This window comes from Salvelinus alpinus, chromosome 4, assembly GCF_045679555.1.
Source record: "Salvelinus alpinus chromosome 4, SLU_Salpinus.1, whole genome shotgun sequence".
Classification (NCBI taxonomy): Eukaryota; Metazoa; Chordata; class Actinopteri; order Salmoniformes; family Salmonidae; genus Salvelinus; species Salvelinus alpinus.
Genome location: NC_092089.1, coordinates 102,332,295 through 102,354,305, shown reverse-complemented (window position 1 = coordinate 102,354,305; position 22,011 = coordinate 102,332,295). Strand labels below are relative to the sequence as shown.

At 43.1% G+C, this 22,011-nt stretch overlaps 1 protein-coding gene across 1 annotated transcript; it reads left to right on the top strand.

Annotated features, from left to right (window-relative positions):
* The first annotated feature begins 28 nt into the window (after nt 1–28).
* Nucleotides 29–17,872, top strand: LOC139574862 (uracil phosphoribosyltransferase homolog). Its single transcript, XM_071399830.1, has 7 exons — nt 29–419; nt 8,960–9,002; nt 9,104–9,173; nt 11,646–11,708; nt 11,818–11,979; nt 16,409–16,507; nt 16,607–17,872. The coding sequence occupies exons 1-7, from the start codon at nt 145–147 to the stop codon at nt 16,711–16,713; spliced, it is 819 nt and encodes a 272-aa protein (XP_071255931.1). The 5' UTR covers nt 29–144; the 3' UTR covers nt 16,714–17,872.
* Nucleotides 17,873–22,011: the final 4,139 nt, after the last annotated feature.

The window sequence follows — 22,011 nt, the reverse complement described above, 5'->3', positions numbered from 1 at the left end:
CTTCCTAAGTGTTGTGGGAATTGTCGTCATTTCCTGAAACCAGGCGGGTGTGTTGACGTCACCAACGTTGTGACACGTACGGCTCGTTGTCAGCAAATAGCTAACTTTATTCGTTTTTTAACAATATACAGTGAGTACAGCAACATGCCCTGCCACAACCAGTCGTTAAATAACGTTACTACCGGCCAAGAACATAACTTAACCAAGCATGTTCGGTTCGCCGCGAGCAGTAACAACAGCAGCAGCGTTCCGGTGGCGCCAATCTCTGAAGCGGTGGATGACGTCAATAAACAGCGTTTGAACGGGAACTGTCCGAATGGTGGTGGACTCGGGCCAGATGTTTTAAACCTTGGACCTCAACTCAAACTGCTTCCTCTTAACAGTCAGATACTAGAATTACAGACCATCATCAGAGACAAGTGAGTGTTTGTCTTGGTGATCATGTTTTTATTTGGCTACATAGTGTTTCAAATAAAATGTTATTTGTCACATGTGCCGAATACAACAGGTGTAGTAGACCTCACAGTGAAATGCTGAATACAACAGGTGTAGTAGACCTTACAGTGAAATGCTGAATACAACAGGTGTAGTAGACCTTACAGTGAAATGCTGAATACAACAGGTGTAGTAGACCTCACAGTGAAATGCTGAATACAACAGGTGTAGTAGACCTTACAGTGAAATGCTGAATACAACAGGTGTAGTAGACCTCACAGTGAAATGCTGAATACAACAGGTGTAGACCTTACAGTGAAATGCTGAATACAACAGGTGTAGTAGACCTCACAGTGAAATGCTGAATACAACAGGTGTAGTAGACCTCACAGTGAAATGCTGAATACAACAGGTGTAGTAGACCTTACAGTGAAATGCTGAATACAACAGGTGTAGTAGACCTCACAGTGAAATGCTGAATACAACAGGTGTAGTAGACCTTACAGTGAAATGCTGAATACAACAGGTGTAGTAGACCTTACAGTGAAATGCTGAATACAACAGGTGTAGTAGACCTCACAGTGAAATGCTGAATACAACAGGTGTAGTAGACCTCACAGTGAAATGCTGAATACAACAGGTGTAGTAGACCTCACAGTGAAATGCTGAATACAACAGGTGTAGTAGACCTTACAGTGAAATGCTGAATACAACAGGTGTAGTAGACCTCACAGTGAAATGCTGAATACAACAGGTGTAGTAGACCTTACAGTGAAATGCTGAATACAACAGGTGTAGTAGACCTTACAGTGAAATGCTGAATACAACAGGTGTAGACCTTACAGTGAAATGCTGAATACAACAGGTGTAGTAGACCTTACAGTGAAATGCTGAATACAACAGGTGTAGTAGACCTCACAGTGAAATGCTGAATACAACAGGTGTAGACCTTACAGTGAAATGCTGAATACAACAGGTGTAGTAGACCTCACAGTGAAATGCTGAATACAACAGGTGTAGACCTTACAGTGAAATGCTGAATACAACAGGTGTAGTAGACCTCACAGTGAAATGCTGAATACAACAGGTGTAGTAGACCTTACAGTGAAATGCTGAATACAACAGGTGTAGTAGACCTTACAGTGAAATGCTGAATACAACAGGTGTAGTAGACCTCACAGTGAAATGCTGAATACAACAGGTGTAGTAGACCTTACAGTGAAATGCTGAATACAACAGGTGTAGTAGACCTCACAGTGAAATGCTGAATACAACAGGTGTAGTAGACCTCACAGTGAAATGCTGAATACAACAGGTGTAGTAGACCTTACAGTGAAATGCTGAATACAACAGGTGTAGTAGACCTCACAGTGAAATGCTTGGTTACGAGCCCCTAACCAACAATGCAGTTTAAAAAATAAGAATAAGAAATAAAAGTAATAAAAGTAACAAGTAATACAGGGGGATAACGAGTCAATGTGCGGGGCACCGATTAATTGAGGTAATATGTACATGTAGGTAGAGTTATTAAAGTGACTATGCATAGATAATAGCAGAGTAGCAGTGGAGTAAAAAGGGGCGGGGGCAATGCAAATAGTCTGGGTAGCCATTTAATTAGCTGTTCAGGAGTCTTATGGCTTCAGGGTACAAGCTGATTAGAAGCCTCTTGGACCTAGACTTGGCGCTCCGGTACCGCTTGCAGTGCGGTAGTGTTATAGAATTTGTAATCAATGTTCATAAATTTCAATGATCTTAATCGGTCTGCAACCCAGAGGTTGTAAAGTTCTGGTTTTAAATGAAACAGACAGAATTCCCAGCTCACTATTGATCAAATCCAAGTTTATTTGCGAGAGCTCTCCTGTGCATATACAAAGACGTTCCCTTTATAACCTTCTCTTAACATACGCACATACATACACACTAACATTAGAAGAGCTTTCTTGGTCTCTACAATTCTCACCACAGTTGATCACTACCCAGCTGACAGTTCCAGTCCCCCCCGGATAAGGGAAACCTGGAGGGGTTCTCCCTGTCCCATCTTATCTCCCCAGAGTTATAGCCGGGTCGGTTCAAACATAGGTTAAGGCTCCTCTTTGTTTTCTTTCGGCACACACATACATTCCTCTATTCCCAGGTCCAACCTAGTTGGACTTATGTTTATCAGCTTTAATTACTCCTTGTCCATAACCTCTAATCCCTAATGGTTAAGTTTCCGGGTAGAATTATTTAATCATTTATCTTAAATCTTGATCAAATATTTTAACAGGTAACAAAGAGAACAGTCTATGACTAGGGTGGCTGGAGTCTTCGACAATTTTTAGGGCCTTCCTCTGACACCACTTGGTATAGAGGTCCTGGATGGCACATCCGACGAGTGTCGGAGCCGGTGTAGTACGATTCGTTCTTAGTCTTGTATTGACACTTTGCCTGTTTGATGGTTCGTCGGAGGGCATAGCGGGATTTCTTGTAAGCTTCTGGGATATTTTATTTTATTTATTTATTTTATTTCACCTTTATTTAACCAGGTAGGCTAGTTGAGAACAAGTTCTCATTTGCAACTGCGACCTGGCCAAGATAAAGCATAGCAGTGTGAACAGACAACACAGAGTTACACATGGAGTAAACAATAAACAAGTCAATAACATGGTAGAAAGAAAGAGAATCTATATACAATGTGTGCAAAAGGCATGAGGTAGGCAATAAATCGAATAATTACAATTTAGCAGATTAACACTGGAGTGATAAATCATCAGATGATCATGTGCAAGAAGAGATACTGGTGTGCAAAAGAGCAGAAAAGTAAATAAATAAAAGCAGTATGGGGGGTGAGGTAGGTAAATTGGGTGGGTAGTTTACAGATGGACTATGTACAGCTGCAGCGATCGGTTAGCTGCTCGGATAGCAGATTTTTAAAGTTGTTGAGGGAGATAAAAGTCTCCAACTTCAGAGATTTTTGCAATTCGTTCCAGTCGCAGGCAGCAGAGAACTGGAAGGAAAGGCGTCCAAATGAGGTTTTAGCTTTAGGGATGATCAGTGAGATACACCTGCTGGAGCGCGTGCTGCGGGTGGGTGTAGCCATCGTGACCAGTGAACTGAGATAAGGCGGCACTTTACCTAGCATAGCCTTGTAGATGACCTGGAGCCAGTGGGTCTGACGACGAACATGTAGCGAGGGCCAGCCGACTAGGGCATACAGGTCGCAGTGGTGGGTCGTATAAGGTGCTTTAGTAACAAAACGAATGGCACTGTGATAAACTGCATCCAGTTTGCTGAGTAGAGTGTTGGAAGCTATTTTGTAGATGACATCGCCGAAGTCGAGGATCGGTAGGATAGTCAGTTTTACTAGGGTAAGTTTGGCGGCGTGAGTGAAGGAGGCTTTGTTGCGGAATAGAAAGCCGATTCTTGATTTGATTTTGGATTGGAGATGTTTGATATGAGTCTGGAAGGAGAGTTTGCAGTCTAGCCAGACACCTAGGTACTTATAGATGTCCACATATTCTAGGTCGGAACCGTCCAGGGTGGTGATGCTAGTCGGGCGTGCGGGTGCAGGCAGCGAACGGTTGAAAAGCATGCATTTGGTTTTACTAGCGTTTAAGAGCAGTTGGAGGCCACGGAAGGAGTGTTGTATGGCATTGAAGCTCGTTTGGAGGTTAGATAGCACAGTGTCCAAGGAAGGGCCGGAAGTATATAGAATGGTGTCGTCTGCGTAGAGGTGGATCAGGGAATCGCCCGCAGCAAGAGCAACATCATTGATGTATACAGAGAAAAGAGTCTGCCCGAGAATTGAACCCTGTGGTACCCCCATAGAGACTGCCAGAGGACCGGACAACATGCCCTCCGATTTGACACACTGAACTCTGTCTGCAAAGTAGTTGGTGAACCAGGCAAGGCAGTCATTAGAAAAACCGAGGCTACTGAGTCTGCCGATAAGAATATGGTGATTGACAGAGTCGAAAGCCTTGGCCAGGTCGATGAAGATGGCTGCACAGTAATGTCTTTTATCGATGGCGGTTATGATATCGTTTAGTACCTTGAGCGTGGCTGAGGTGCACCCGTGACCGGCTCGGAAACCGGATTGCACAGCGGAGAAGGTACGGTGGGATTCGAGATGGTCAGTGATCTGTTTGTTGACTTGGCTTTCGAAGACCTTAGATAGGCAGGGCAGGATGGATATAGGTCTGTAACAGTTTGGGTCCAGGGTGTCTCCCCCTTTGAAGAGGGGGATGACCGCGGCAGCTTTCCAATCCTTGGGGATCTCAGATGATACGAAGGAGAGGTTGAACAGGCTGGTAATAGGGGGTGCGACAATGGCGGCGGACAGTTTCAGAAATAGGGGGTCCAGATTGTCAAGCCCAGCTGATTTGTATGGGTCCAGGTTTTCCAGCTCTTTCAGAACATCTGCTATCTGGATTTGGGTAAAGGAGAAGCTGGGGAGGCTTGGGCGAGTAGCAGCGGGGGGGGCGGGGCTGTTGGCCAAGGTTGGAGTCGCCAGGAGGAAGGCATGGCCAGCCATTGAGAAATGCTTGTTGAAGTCTTCGATTATCACGGATTTATCGGTGGTGACCGTGTTACCTAGCTTCAGTGCAGTGGGCAGCTGGGAGGAGGTGCTCTTGTTCTCCATGGACTTTACAGTATCCCAGAACTTTTTGGAGTTAGAGCTACAGGATGCGAATTTCTGCTTGAAAAAGCTGGCCTTTGCTTTCCTGACTGACTGCGTGTATTGGTTCCTGACTTCCCTGAACAGTTGCATATCGCGGGGGCTCTTCGATGCTATTGCAGTTCGCCACAGGATGTTTTTGTGCTGGTCGAGGGCAGTCAGGTCTGGAGTGAACCAAGGGCTATATCTGTTCTTGGTTCTGCATTTTTTGAACGGAGCATGCTTGTCTAATATGGTGAGGAAGTAACATTTAAAGAATGACCAGGCATCCTCAACTGACGGGATGAGGTCAATATCCTTCCAGGGTACCCGGGCCAGGTCGATTAGAAAGGCCTGCTCGCAGAAGTGTTTTAGGGAGCGTTTGACAGTGATGAGGGGTGGTCGTTTGACCGCGGACCCGTGGCGGATACAGGCAATGAGGCAGTGATCGCTGAGATCTTGATTGAAGACAGCAGAGGTGTATTTGGAGGGCAGGTTGGTCAGGATAATGTCTATTAGGGTGCCCATGTTTACGGATTTGGGGTTGTACCTGGTGGGTTCCTTGATGATTTGTGTGAGATTGAGGGCATCAAGCTTGGATTGTAGGACTGCCGGGGTGTTAAGCATATCCCAGTTTAGGTCACCTAACAGAACAAACTCTGAAGCTAGATAGGGAGCGATCAATTCACAGATGGTGTCCAGGGCACAGCTGGGAGCTGAGGGGGGTCGGTAGCAGGCGGCAACAGTGAGAGACTTATTTCTGGAGAGATTAATTTTTAAAATTAGAAGTTCGAACTGTTTGGGCATAGACCTGGAAAGTATGACAGAACTTTGCAGGCTATCTCTGCAGTAGATTGCAACTCCTCCCCCTTTGGCAGTTCTATCTTGACGGAAAGTGTTATAGTTGGGTATGGAAATCTCAGAATTTTTGGTGGCCTTCCTAAGCCAGGATTCGGACACGGCAAGGACATCAGGATTGGCAGAGTGTGCTAAAGCGGTGAGTAAGGCAAACTTAGGGAGGAGGCTTCTGATGTTGACATGCATGAGGCCAAGGCTTTTTCGATCACAGAAGTCAACAAATGAGGGTGACTGGGGACATGCAGGGCCTGGGTTTACCTCCACATCACCCGAGGAACAGAGGAGTAGTAGGATGAGGGTGCGGCTAAAGGCTATCAAAACTGGTCGCCTAGAGCGTTGGGGACAAAGAATAAAAGGAGCAGATTTATGGGCGTGGTAGAATAGATTCTGGGCATAATGTGCAGACAGGGGTATGGAGGGGCGCGGGTACAGCGGAGGCAGGCCCAGGCACTGGGTGATGATAAGAGAGGTTGTATCTCTGGACATGCTGGTCTCAATGGGTGAGGTCACCGCATGTGTGGGGGGTGGGACAAAAGGGGTATCAGAGGTACGGAGAGTGGAACTACAGGGTCCATTGCAAACCAAAACAATGATAATGATAGCTAGCCTGAACAACAGTATGCAAGGCATATTGATATTTGAGAGAGACATACAATAAGGCATAAAGTGATTGCAGGTCTTGATTGGGAGAGCTAGCTAAAACAACAGGTAAGATAACAGCAGCAATAACAGGGTGCTAGTCTAACACAGCAACAACAGGTAAAAATGATGACGACTAGGCAGAGAGGGTCGGATTAACTACACACAGATCCTGAGTTAAAGCACAGAGCCGACAGATAAAACACAAATAAACAGAATGGAGTACCGTGAATTAATGGACAGTCAAGCATGCATCAGCTATGTAGCCAAGTGATCATAGTGTCCAGGGGGCAGCCGTAGATGGAGCAGAGAGGCCTCCACTAAGCTAGCACGCGGCGTTTAAAGTTAGTAGCCCGGGGGGTGGTCTGCTCAGACGGAGGGGGTCTGCTCAGACGTGGTCGTGTCGACAGAGAATCCAGAGAATCCAAGCCGAATGGCGAAAGAGAGGTTGTGAATTGTAGAATTGTGTTTGCTAACTGGTGCTAGCTTCGTGGCAGTGGCGCTAACTGCGCTAGCTGGTAGACCTCTTCGGCTAGCCGGCAGATGGGCCTAGCTCGAGGCTAGCTCAAGGCTAACTGGTGCTTGCTTCGGGACAGAGGTGTTAGCCAGTAGTAGCCACTCGGTTGCAGCTAGCTAGCTGTGATAATACGGTGTAATTGTCCAGAGCTTGCGTCAGGAATCCGGTGATGTGGTAGAGAAAAAGCAGTCCTATATGCTCTGGGTTGATATCGCGCTTGCAGACTGGCAGGTATTGGCCCGGTATTGAAGCTGGCTGTGTCCGAGTTAAGGGCGAAGACCGCAGCAGTGGCTAACTGACTACTAGCTAGTAGCTAGTTATCTGGCTAGCTTCTGATTGGGGTTACGGTTCTAAAGTATATAAAAAAAATTGCAGGTCCGTACCACATTGGGTGAGGCGGAATGTAGGAATGTATATTCAGTTCCTAGATGGAAAGTGAAATTAAAATAAATACGAAATGTATACGAAAAATACGAATACTATTTACACGGGACAAGAGAGGACAAAGACACATCCGACTGCTACGCCATCTTGGATTAGAATGTGATTGGCTCCTTGAAAGCGGCAGCTCTAGCCTTTAGCTCAGTGCGGATGTTGCCTGTAATCCATGGCTTCTGGTAAGGGTATGTACGTACAGTCACTGTGGGGACGACGTCATCGATGCACTTTTTGATGGAGCCAATGAATGATGTGGTGTACTCCACAATGCCATAGGAAGAATCCCGGAACATATTCCAGTCTGTGCTAGCGAAACAGTCCTGTAGCTTAGCATCTGCTTCATCTGACCACTTTCTTATTGACCGAGTCACTGGTGCTTCGTGCTTTAGTTTTTGCTTGTAAGCAGGAATCAGGAGGATAGTATTATGGTCAGATTTTCCAAATGGAGGGCAATTGAGAGCTTTGTACGCGTCTCTGTGTGTGGAGTAAAGGTGGTCTAGAGTACGTTTTTCCCCCCCTCTGGTTGCACATTTAACATGCAGATAGAAATTTGCATTAATGTCCCCGGCCACTAGGAGCGCCGCCTCTGGGTGAGCGTTTTCATGTTTGCTTATGGTGGAATACAGCTCATTGAGTGCGGTCTTAGTGCCAGCCTCTGACTGTGGAGGTATGTAGACAGCTACGTAAAATACAGATAAACTCTCTAGGTAGATAGTGTGGTCTACAGCTTATCATGAGATACTCTACCTCAGGTGAGCAAAACCTTAAGACTTCCTTAGATATCGTGCACCAGCTGTTGTTTACATATAAGCATAGACCGCCACCCCTTGTCTTACCAGACGCTGCTGTTCTATCCTGCCGATACATTGTATAACCAGCCAGCTGTATGTTGATAATGTCGTCGTTCAGCCACGACTCCGTGAAGCATAAGATATTACAGTTTTTAAATGTCCCGTTGGTAGTTAAATTTTCCTCGTAGGTCGTTGATTTTATTTTCCAATGATTGCACGCTAACTAGTAGGACAGAAGGCAAGGGGGGTTTATTCAATCGCCTACGAATTCTCAGAAGGCAGCCCGACCTCCATCCTCTTTTCTTCACGCAAATGACAGGGATTTGGGTTTTGTTCCCGGGAAAGCAGTATGTCGGGCTCGTTAAAGGAAAAAGAAAAGCTTCTGCCATTCCGTGGTGAGTAATCGCTGTTCTGAAGTCCAGAAGTTATTTTCGGTCATAAGAGACGGTAGCGGCAACATTATGTACAAAATAAGTTACAAACAACGCAAAAAAACAAACATAAAAACACAATCGGTTGGGGACACGTAAAAACATCAGCCATCTTCTCCGACGCCGTGTGTGTGTACTCAACTCAGAGGTGGGAGCAAGGTAACAAGATGCTGTGGCCTCAACAGGACAAATTATGTTTGTTCATGTTTTGCAGGACAACCAGCAGAGGGGATTTTGTGTTCTGTGCAGACCGACTGGTAAGATTCCTTTTACAAGTCACCAGCTAGCTAGTAGCTACAGTTGTTCATTTCCTGGGAAAATAGCATGAAGAGTTAGAACTGTTGATCTTCATCCTCAGATCAGACTGGTGGTGGAGGAAGGACTGAACCAGCTGCCCTACTCAGAGTGTACTGTGACCACTCCTACAGGTACTGACTCTTACTCCCTAACCCCTACTCAGAGTGCACTGTGACCACTCCTACAGGTACTGACTCTTACTCCCTAACCCCTACTCAGAGTGCACTGTGACCACTCCTACAGGTACTGACTCTTACTCCCTAACCCCTACTCAGAGTGCACTGTGACCACTCCTACAGGTACTGACTCTTACTCCCTAACCCCTACTCAGAGGGCACTGTGACCACTCCTACAGGTACTGACTCTTACTCCCTAACCCCTACTCAGAGTGCACTGTGACCACTCCTACAGGTACTGACTCTTACTCCCTAACCCCTACTCAGAGTGCACTGTGACCACTCCTACAGGTACTGACTCATACTCCCTAACCCCTACTCAGAGTGCACTGTGACCACTCCTACAGGTACTGACTCTTACTCCCTAACCCCTACTCAGAGTGCACTGTGACCACTCCTACAGGTACTGCCTCTTACTCCCTAACCCCTACTCAGAGTGCACTGTGACCACTCCTACAGGTACTGCCTCTTACTCCCTAACCCCTACTCAGAGGGCACTGTGACCACTCCTACAGGTACTGACTCTTACTCCCTAACCCCTACTCAGAGTGCACTGTGACCACTCCTACAGGTACTGCCTCTTACTCCCTAACCCCTACTCAGAGTGCACTGTGACCACTCCTACAGGTACTGCCTCTTACTCCCTAACCCCTACTCAGAGGGCACTGTGACCACTCCTACAGGTACTGACTCTTACTCCCTAACCCCTACCCAGAGTGCACTGTGACCACTCCTACAGCAGGGTTTCCGTTAGCTGTTTTTATATGAATAAAATTGGCGCAGGCCAATTGTCTGGGAGAAGAAGAAAAATATCCCATTGTGAAATAATGTTTTATAGCTTCTTCATTGATGGAAATACATTAATCTGGACATGCTTATCAGTCTATAGGGGCATTTGCATAATTTAGTGGAATTAAATTGGCGCGTGTACAGTATATTCGTTACGTGTTTTCGTTATGTATGCGTCTTGTTCGTCACACCGTACAGCTACAGAGCCTTTGAGTGGAAAATCTGTCAGACAGTGGTGCATTGTGGGAACTTGGAAAAATACGATGTCAAATCATGACGTAGGTGATCTTCAGGTCGAAAAGTCGGAGCTCTAGAAAGAGTCCAGAGTTCCCGCGTTGGAATTCTGAGTTAGACGGGAAAAAGAATCCCAGTTGTTTTGAACGTGGAATGTTCAACGGAAGGCTTCAACAGGGCTTCTCACACTACTTCCCAATGAGCTGGAGGCATTTTGAAAACATCATTTAATTGAAATGTGAACGTTTTGATACATATGAGGCATGGGCATGTCTTACCTTGCTTCAAAGTAGCCTATTAGATCTATTTACTAAATATCTAATGGCTGTTTTTTTTAAAATCTCTGTTAATAATAATGGCTGCTGTTTTACAGTCCCTTAAACCAATTGTGCTATTGTGTGTTTTTTAGCGTAACATTTTGTACATAATGTTTCTGCCACCGTCTCTTGTAACCGAAATTAGCTTCTAGATATCAGGACAGCGATTACTCACCCCGTACTGGAATACGTTTTTTTTCTATAACGCGTCGGACGCAAAGGATTTAGTCCAGACACCCGACAAGGCCCTCGTCCCCGTCATTCGCAGGAGAAAGACACGGAACTGATGGCGAGAGGGTAATCTGCCTTTACCATCGGTCCTATTAGCCAACGTACAATCATTGGATAATAAAATAGTTGAACTACGGGCACGTATATCCTACCTACGGGACATTAACTGTAACATCTTATGTTTCACTGAGTCGTGGCTGAACAACAACATGACTAACATACAGCTGGCAGGTTTTACGCTTTTTCGGCAGGATAGAACAGCTGCCTCTGGTAAGACAAGGGGTGACGGTAGATTTGTAAACAACAGCTGGTGCACTAAATCTAAGGAAGTCTTAAAGTTTTGCTCGCCTGAGGTAGAGTATCTCATGATAAGCTATAGACCACACTATTTACCAAGAGAGTTCTCATCTATATTCATTGTAGCTGTCTACCACTACAAACCAATGCTGGCACTAAGACTGCACTCAATGAGCAAATGGGAAAATGCTCATTGAGGCGGTGCTCCTAGTGGCCGGGGACTTTAATGCAGGGAAACTTAAATCCATTTTACCTCGTTTTTACCAGCATGTTTAATGTGCAACCAGAGGGAAAATATCTCTAGACCACCTTTACTCCCTCACCCTCCATTCGGCAAATCTGACCATATATATATACATACATATATATATAATATATACCACTATCCTCCTGATTCCTGCTTACCTCACATCGTTGCATCCTCGACTTGCATGTTCTGTTTATATGAATTACCCTATTCTAAATGTGATTTCTGTCATTCTGAGCACCGTGTGGATGGATGCCCTAATTGCACGCTGACCCCTACACACTATCCATATTCTGCTTCATGTCTCTCCAGGACACATGTATGAAGGTGTAAAGTTTGAGAGAGGTAACTGTGGAGTCAGCATCATGAGAAGTGGTGAGTTCAAGACAAACAACCTTTCTGGTATCCCCCGCTACTGAAAAATATGTCCTTTTCTTTTCACATACCTGACCTGTTTAGGGACCTGTGTCTGTCCATCCCCCAGGTGAGGCCATGGAGCAGGGTCTGAGGGACTGTTGTAGGTCCATCCGCATCGGGAAGATCCTGATCCAGAGTGATGAAGAGACCCAGGAGGCTAAGGTCTACTATGCTAAGTTCCCCCCAGACATAAACAGGAGGAAGGTGCTGCTCATGTACCCAATACTGAGTAAGTAAAAAGATCCTGTCAAAGGGGAAAATATTACAGATGTCTTGAATGTTGGGTTATTTTTCCTAATCCTGGAGTTTTTTTCAGCAAATAGTGAAAATGGTGAAAAAGTATAATTTCCTGTTGTTAACATGTCGTCATTAACTTTAGACAAATACATTAGAACCAGCAGTTGATCAAATTCAGTCAAACCCCACATCAGGTTATGACAGCTTCTGGTCCCACAACAGACAAAAATGACATTTGTGATGGTTTTAATAACCATTTTCCCTCAGCTGGCCACCTATTGGAAAGAATGGTTTCTGAAAATAAGATCTGGAGGGCAGTGCATGTCCTCCCCCTTTACAAAGGTGGAGATCCTTCTGACCTAGATAACTACAACCCAATTTATAAACTCTCAGCTAATAACTTCAAATTATATTCTTAATGTGCACCAGTCTAGTTATACACCTGGACATACAATGCATTTTTTTTAAACCTTTTAATTAACTAGGCAAGTCAGTTAAAAACAAATTCTTATTTACAATGACAGCCTAGGAACAGTGGGTTAACTGGTCTAGGAACAGTGGGTTAACTGGTCTAGGAACAGTGGGTTAACTGGTCTAGGAACAGTGGGTTAACTGGTCTAGGAACAGTGGGTTAACTGCCTTGTTCAGGGGCAGAACGATTTGCACCTTGTCAGCTCGGGGATTCGATCTTGCAACCTTTCGGTTACATTACAGCCTTATTCTAAATTGGATTAAATCGTTTTTTTCCCTCATCAAACTACATACAATACCCCAGAATGACATCACAATACCCCACAATGATATCACAATTAGAGGTCGACCGATTATGATTTTTCAACGCCGATACCGATTATTGGAGGACCAAAAAGCCGATACCGATTAAATAGGCCGATTTAAAAAAAAAAATTTAAAAAATTAAAAAATGTTGTAATAATGACAATTACAACAATACTGAATGAACACTTATTTTAACTTTAATATAATACATAAATAAAATCAATTTAGTCTCAAATAAATTATGAAACATGTTCAATTTGGTTTAAATAATGCAAAAACAAAGTGTTGGAGAAGAAAGTAAAAGTGCAATATGTGTAAAAAAGCTAACGTTTAAGTTCCTTGCTCAGAACATATGAAATACAGTTGAAGTCGGAAGTTTACGTATACTTAGGTTGGAGTCATTAAAACTTGTTTTTCAACCACTCCACACATTTCTTGTTAACAAACTATAGTTTTGGCAAGTCGGTTAGGACATCTACTTTGTGTATGACACAAGTCATTTTTCCAACAATTGTTTACAGACAGATTATTTCACTTATAATTCACTGTGTTACAATTCTAGTGGGTCAGAAGTTTACATACACTAAGTTGACTGTGCCTTTAAACAGCTTGGAAAATTCCAGAAAATGATGTCATGGCTTTAGAAGCTTCTGATAGGCTAATTGACATAATTTGAGTCAATTGGAGGTGTACCCGTGGATGTATTTCAAGGCCTACGTTCAAACTCAGTGCCTCTTTGCTTGACATCATGGGAAAATCAAAAGAAATCAGCCAAGACCTCAGAAAACATATTGTAGACCTCCACAAGTCTGGTTCATCCTTGGGAGCAATTTCCAAACATCTGAAGGTACCACATTCATCTGTACAAACAATAGTACGCAAGTATAAACACCATGGGACCACGCAGCCGTCATACCGCTCAGGAAGGAGACGCGTTCTGTCTCCTAGAGATGAACGTTCTTTGGTGCAAAAAGTGTAAATCAATCCCAGAACACAGCAAAGGACCTTGTGAAGATGCTGGAGGAAACCGGTACAAAAGTATCTATATCCACAGTAAAACGAGTCCTATATCGACATAACCTGAAAGGCTGCTCAGTAAGGAAGAAGCCACTGTTCCAAAACCGCCATAAAAAAGCCAGACTACGTTTTGCAACTACACATGGGGACAAAGATCGTACTTTTTGGAGAAATGTCCTCTGGTCTGAAGAAACAAAAATAAAACTGTTTGGCCATAATGACCATCATTATGTTTGGAGGAAAAGGGGGGAGGCTTGCAAGCCGAAGAACACCATCCCAACCGTGAAGCACGGGGGTGGCAGCATCATGTTGTGGGGGTGCTTTGCTGCATGAGGGACTGGTGCACTTCACAAAATAGATGGCATCATGAGGGAGGAAATTGATGTGGATGTATTGAAGCAACATCTCAGACATCAGTCAGGAAGTTAAAGCTTGGTCGCAAATGGGTCTTCCAAATGGACAATGACCCCAAGCATACTTCCAAAGTTGTGGCAAAATTGACTATTGGATGTTCTTATAGGCACTATGGTATTGCCAGGCTAATCTCGGGAGTTGATAGGTTTTAAGTCACAAACAGCGCTGTGCTTCAAGCATGCGAAGAGCTGCTGGCAAACGCAGGAAAGTGCTGTATGAATGAATGCTTACGAGCCTGCTGGTGCCTACCACTGCTCAGACTGCTCTATCAAATATCAAATCATAGACTTAATTATAACATAATAACACACAGAAATACGAGCCTTTGGTCATTGATATGGTCGAATCCGGAACTATTATTTTGAAACCAAAACTTTTATTCTTTCAGTGAAATAAGGAACCGTAATGACCGGTACCGCTGCTAGATCCAGACATAATGTTACCAGACTGACCGGTACCGCTACTAGATCCAGACATAATGTTACCAGACTGACCGGTACCGCTACTAGATCCAGACATAATGTTACCAGACTGACCGGTACCGCTACTAGATCCAGACATAATGTTACCAGACTGATCGGTACCGCTGCTAGATCCAGACATAATGTTACCAGACTGACCGGTACCGCTGCTAGATCCAGACATAATGTTACCAGACTGATCGGTACCGCTGCTAGATCCAGACATAATGTTACCAGACTGACCGGTACCGCTGCTAGATCCAGACGTAATGTTACCAGACTGACTGGTACCGCTACTAGATCCAGACATAATGTTACCAGACTGACCGGTACCGCTACTAGATCCAGACGTAATGTTACCAGACTGCTGAGTAACATAATGACCGGTACCGCTGCTAGATCCAGACATAATGTTACCAGACTGACCGGTACCGCTGCTAGATCCAGACATAATGTTACCAGACTGACCGGTACCGCTACTAGATCCAGACATAATGTTACCAGACTGACCGGTACCGCTGCTAGATCCAGACATAATGTTACCAGACTGACCGGTACCGCTGCTAGATCCAGACGTAATGTTACCAGACTGCTGAGTAACATAATGACCGGTACCGCTGCTAGATCCAGACATAATGTTACCAGACTGACTGGTACCGCTGCTAGATCCAGACATAATGTTACCAGACTGACCGGTACCGCTGCTAGATCCAGACGTAATGTTACCAGACTGCTGAGTAACATAATGACCGGTACCGCTGCTAGATCCAGACGTAATGTTACCAGACTGCTGAGTAACATAATGACCGGTACCGCTGCTAGATCCAGACATAATGTTACCAGACTGATCGGTACCGCTACTAGATCCAGACGTAATGTTACCAGACTGATCGGTACCGCTGCTAGATCCAGACATAATGTTACCAGACTGACCGGTACCGCTACTAGATCCAGACGTAATGTTACCAGACTGACCGGTACCACTACTAGATCCAGACATAATGTTACCATTACAATACTGTGTGTGTGTGTGTCCAGGTAATACTGTGTGTGTGTGTGTCCAGGTACAGGTAATACTGTGTGTGTGTGTGTGTCCAGGTAATACTGTGTGTGTGTGTGTCCAGGTACAGGTAATACTGTGTGTGTGTGTGTCCAGGTACAGGTAATACTGTGTGTGTGTGTGTGTGTCCAGGTAATACTGTGTGTGTGTGTGTCCAGGTAATACTGTGTGTGTCCAGGTACAGGTAACACTGTGTGTGTGTGTGTCCAGGTACAGGTAATACTGTGTGTGTGTGTGTGTCCAGGTAATACTGTGTGTGTGTGTGTCCAGGTACAGGTAATACTGTGTGTGTGTGTGTCCAGGTAATACTGTGTGTGTGTGTCCAGGTAATACTGTGTGTGTGTGTGTCCAGGTAATACTGTGTGTGTGTGTGTCCAGGTAATACTGTGTGTGTCCAGGTACAGGTAACACTGTGTGTGTGTGTGTCCAGGTACAGGTAATACTGTGTGTGTGTGTGTGTGTGTCCAGGTAATACTGTGTGTGTGTGTGTCCAGGTACAGGTAATACTGTGTGTGTGTGTGTCCAGGTAATACTGTGTGTGTGTGTACAGGTAATACTGTGTGTGTGTGTGTGTGTGTGTGTGTGTGTGTGTGTGTGTGTGTGTGTGTGTGTGTGTGTGTGTGTGTGTGTGTGTGTGTGTACAGGTAATACTGTGTGTGTGTGTGTACAGGTAATACTGTGTGTGTGTCCAGGTACAGGTAACACTGTGATCGAGGCGGTGCAGGTGTTGATTGAGCATGGACTCCAACCCAAACACATTATCCTCCTCTCTCTCTTCTCCACCCCACACGGTAAGGAACACTCCTCTCTCTCATCCTCCCTTTATTTGCCTCTCTACATCCGTCCTCCACTGTCTCTCACTATCTCCTCCTGTCTCTACATCTCTCTAGGAGCCAAGGCCATTCTCCAAGAGTTCCCAGAGATCACCCTGCTCACCACAGAGCTGCACCCGGTCGCCCCCACACACTTTGGACAGAAGTACTTTGGGACAGAATGACAAACACACACACCAGACCGAACCACACCAGACTAGACCACACCAGACTAGACCACACCACACCAGACCGAACCACACCAGACCGAACCACACCAGACCGAACCACACCAGACTAGACCACACCACACCAGACCGAACCACACCAGACCGAACCACACCAGACCGAACCACACCAGACTAGACCACACCAGACCGAACCACACCAGACTAGACCACACCAGACTAGACCACACCAGACCGAACCACACCAGACTAGACCACACCAGACTAGACCACACCAGACCGAACCACACCAGACTAGACCACACCAGACTAGACCAGACCAGACTAGACCAGACCAGACTAGACCACACCAGACTAGACCAGACCAGACCGAACCACACCAGACCAGACCAGACTAGACCACACCAGACTAGACCACACCAGACTAGACCACACCAGACTAGACCACACCAGACTAGACCAGACCAGACTAGACCACACCAGACTAGACCAGACCAGACCGAACCACACCAGACTAGACCAGACCAGACTAGACCACACCAGACTAGACCACACCAGACTAGACCACACCAGACTAGACCACACCAGACTAGACCAGACCAGACCAGACCAGACTAGACCACACCAGACTAGACCAGACCAGACCGAACCACACCAGACTAGACCACACCAGACTAGACCAGACCAGACTAGACCAGACCAGACTAGACCAGACCAGACCGAACCACACCAGACTAGACCAGACCAGACCAGACCAGACTAGACTAGACCAGACCAGACCAGACTAGACCAGACCAGACTAGACTAGACTAGACCAGACTAGACCAGACCAGACTAGACCACACCAGACTAGACCAGACCAGACTAGACCAGACCAGACTAGACTAGACCAGACCAGACTAGACCAGACCAGACTAGACCACACCAGACTAGACCAGACCAGACCAGACTAGACCAGACCAGACTAGACCAGACCAGACTAGACCAGACCAGACTAGACCAGACCAGACTAGACCAGACCAGACTAGACCAGACCAGACCGAACCACACCAGACTAGACCAGACCAGACCAGACCAGACCAGACTAGACCAGACCAGACCAGACCAGACTAGACCCTAAGATCAGTGTGAATAAATAAAAAAAATCAATGCTGAACTTTTTAGATGTGATGTTACTGAGAGTCATAACTTCATTATCTACGATACGTGTTATTATCTGATGTTACTGAGAGTCGTATAACTTCATTATCTACGGTACGTGTTATTATCTGATGTTACTGAGAGTCGTATAACTTCATTATCTACGGTACGTGTTATTATCTGATGTTTCTGAGAGTCATATAACTTCATTATCTACGATACGTGTTATTATCTGATGTTACTGAGAGTCATATAACTTCATTATCTACGATACGTGTTATTATCTGATGTTACTGAGAGTCGTATAACTTCATTATCTACGGTACGTGTTATTATCTGATGTTTCTGAGAGTCATATAACTTCATTATCTACGATACGTGTTATTATCTGATGTTACTGAGAGTCATATAACTTCATTATCTACGATACGTGTTATTATCTGATGTTACTGAGAGTCGTATAACTTCATTATCTACGGTACGTGTTATTATCTGATGTTACTGAGAGTCGTATAACTTCATTATCTACGATACGTGTTATTATCTGATGTTACTGAGAGTCGTATAACTTCATTATCTACGGTACGTGTTATTATCTGATGTTACTGAGAGTCGTATAACTTCATTATCTACGGTACGTGTTATTATCTGATGTTACTGAGAGTCGTATAACTTCATTATCTACGGTACGTGTTATTATCTGATGTTACTGAGAGTCGTATAACTTCATTATCTACGGTACGTGTTATTATCTGATGTTTCTGAGAGTCATAAAACTTCATTATCTACGGTACGTGTTATTATCTGATGTTACTGAGAGTCGTATAACTTCATTATCTACGATACGTGTTATTATCTGATGTTACTGAGAGTCGTATAACTTCATTATCTACGATACGTGTTATTATCTGATGTTACTGAGAGTCGTATAACTTCATTATCTACGGTACGTGTTATTATCTGATGTTACTGAGAGTCGTAAAACTTCATTATCTACGGTACGTGTTATTATCTGATGTTTCTGAGAGTCATATAACTTCATTATCTACGATACGTGTTATTATCTGATGTTACTGAGAGTCATATAACTTCATTATCTACGATACGTGTTATTATCTGATGTTACTGAGAGTCGTATAACTTCATTATCTACGGTACGTGTTATTATCTGATGTTACTGAGAGTCATATAACTTCATTATCTACGATACGTGTTATTATCTAATGTTACTGAGAGTCGTATAACTTCATTATCTACGATACGTGTTATTATCTGATGTTACTGAGAGTCGTATAACTTCATTATCTACGGTACGTGTTATTATCTGATGTTACTGAGAGTCGTATAACTTCATTATCTACGGTACGTGTTATTATCTGATGTTACTGAGAGTCGTATAACTTCATTATCTACGGTACGTGTTATTATCTGATGTTACTGAGAGTCGTATAACTTCATTATCTACGGTACGTGTTATTATCTGATGTTTCTGAGAGTCATAAAACTTCATTATCTACGGTACGTGTTATTATCTGATGTTTCTGAGAGTCATATAACTTCATTATCTACGGTACGTGTTATTATCTGATGTTTCTGAGAGTCATATAACTTCATTATCTACGGTACGTGTTATTATCTGATGTTACTGAGAGTCGTATAACTTCATTATCTACGGTACGTGTTATTATCTGATGTTTCTGAGAGTCATAAAACTTCATTATCTACGGTACGTGTTATTATCTGATGTTTCTGAGAGTCATATAACTTCATTATCTACGGTACGTGTTATTATCTGATGTTTCTGAGAGTCATATAACTTCATTATCTACGGTACGTGTTATTATCTTATGTTACTGAGAGTCATATAACTTCATTATCTACGGTACGTGTTATTATCTGATGTTTCTGAGAGTCATATAACTTCATTATCTACGATACGTGTTATTATCTGATGTTACTGAGAGTCGTATAACTTCATTATCTACGATACGTGTTATTATCTGATGTTACTGAGAGTCGTATAACTTCATTATCTACGGTACGTGTTATTATCTGATGTTACTGAGAGTCGTATAACTTCATTATCTACGGTACGTGTTATTATCTGATGTTACTGAGAGTCGTATAACTTCATTATCTACGGTACGTGTTATTATCTGATGTTACTGAGAGTCGTATAACTTCATTATCTACGGTACGTGTTATTATCTGATGTTTCTGAGAGTCATAAAACTTCATTATCTACGGTACGTGTTATTATCTGATGTTTCTGAGAGTCATATAACTTCATTATCTACGGTACGTGTTATTATCTGATGTTTCTGAGAGTCATATAACTTCATTATCTACGGTACGTGTTATTATCTTATGTTACTGAGAGTCATATAACTTCATTATCTACGGTACGTGTTATTATCTGATGTTTCTGAGAGTCATATAACTTCATTATCTACGGTACGTGTTATTATCTGATGTTTCTGAGAGTCATATAACTTCATTATCTACGATACGTGTTATTATCTGATGTTACTGAGAGTCGTATAACTTCATTATCTACGATACGTGTTATTATCTGATGTTACTGAGAGTCGTATAACTTCATTATCTACGGTACGTGTTATTATCTGATGTTACTGAGAGTCGTATAACTTCATTATCTACGGTACGTGTTATTATCTGATGTTTCTGAGAGTCATAAAACTTCATTATCTACGGTACGTGTTATTATCTGATGTTTCTGAGAGTCATATAACTTCATTATCTACGGTACGTGTTATTATCTGATGTTTCTGAGAGTCATATAACTTCATTATCTACGGTACGTGTTATTATCTTATGTTACTGAGAGTCATATAACTTCATTATCTACGGTACGTGTTATTATCTGATGTTTCTGAGAGTCATATAACTTCATTATCTACGATACGTGTTATTATCTGATGTTACTGAGAGTCATATAACTTCATTATCTACGATACGTGTTATTATCTGATGTTTCTGAGAGTCATATAACTTCATTATCTACGGTACGTGTTATTATCTGATGTTACTGAGAGTCATATAACTTCATTATCTACGGTACGTGTTATTATCTGATGTTACTGAGAGTCATATAACTTCATTATCTACGGTACGTGTTATTATCTGATGTTACTGAGAGTCGTATAACTTCATTATCTACGATACGTGTTATTATCTGGTGTTACTGAGAGTCATAAAACTTCATTATCTACGGTATGTGTTATTATCTGATGTTACTGAGAGTCATATAACTTCATTATCTACGGTACGTGTTATTATCTGATGTTTCTGAGAGTCATATAACTTCATTATCTACGATACGTGTTATTATCTGATGTTTCTGAGAGTCGTATAACTTCATTATCTACGATACGTGTTATTATCTGATGTTACTGAGAGTCGTATAACTTCATTATCTACGGTACGTGTTATTATCTGATGTTACTGAGAGTCGTATAACTTCATTATCTACGGTACGTGTTATTATCTGATGTTTCTGAGAGTCATAAAACTTCATTATCTACGGTACGTGTTATTATCTGATGTTACTGAGAGTCATATAACTTCATTATCTACGGTACGTGTTATTATCTGATGTTTCTGAGAGTCATATAACTTCATTATCTACGGTACGTGTTATTATCTTATGTTACTGAGAGTCATATAACTTCATTATCTACGGTACGTGTTATTATCTGATGTTTCTGAGAGTCATATAACTTCATTATCTACGATACGTGTTATTATCTGATGTTACTGAGAGTCGTATAACTTCATTATCTACGATACGTGTTATTATCTGATGTTACTGAGAGTCGTATAACTTCATTATCTACGGTACGTGTTATTATCTGATGTTACTGGGAGTCGTATAACTTCATTATCTACGGTACGTGTTATTATCTGATGTTTCTGAGAGTCATAAAACTTCATTATCTACGGTACGTGTTATTATCTGATGTTTCTGAGAGTCATATAACTTCATTATCTACGGTACGTGTTATTATCTGATGTTTCTGAGAGTCATATAACTTCATTATCTACGGTACGTGTTATTATCTTATGTTACTGAGAGTCATATAACTTCATTATCTACGGTACGTGTTATTATCTGATGTTTCTGAGAGTCATATA

Coding starts and splice junctions, on each gene's coding strand:
- LOC139574862 (XM_071399830.1), top strand. CDS start 145: ATGCCCTGCCACAACCAGTCGTTAAATAACGTTACTACCGGCCAAGAA. Junction 9,174..11,645: donor TACTGTGACCACTCCTACAG/GTACTGACTCTT, acceptor ATGTCTCTCCAG/GACACATGTATGAAGGTGTA. Junction 16,508..16,606: donor TCTCTTCTCCACCCCACACG/GTAAGGAACACT, acceptor ACATCTCTCTAG/GAGCCAAGGCCATTCTCCAA.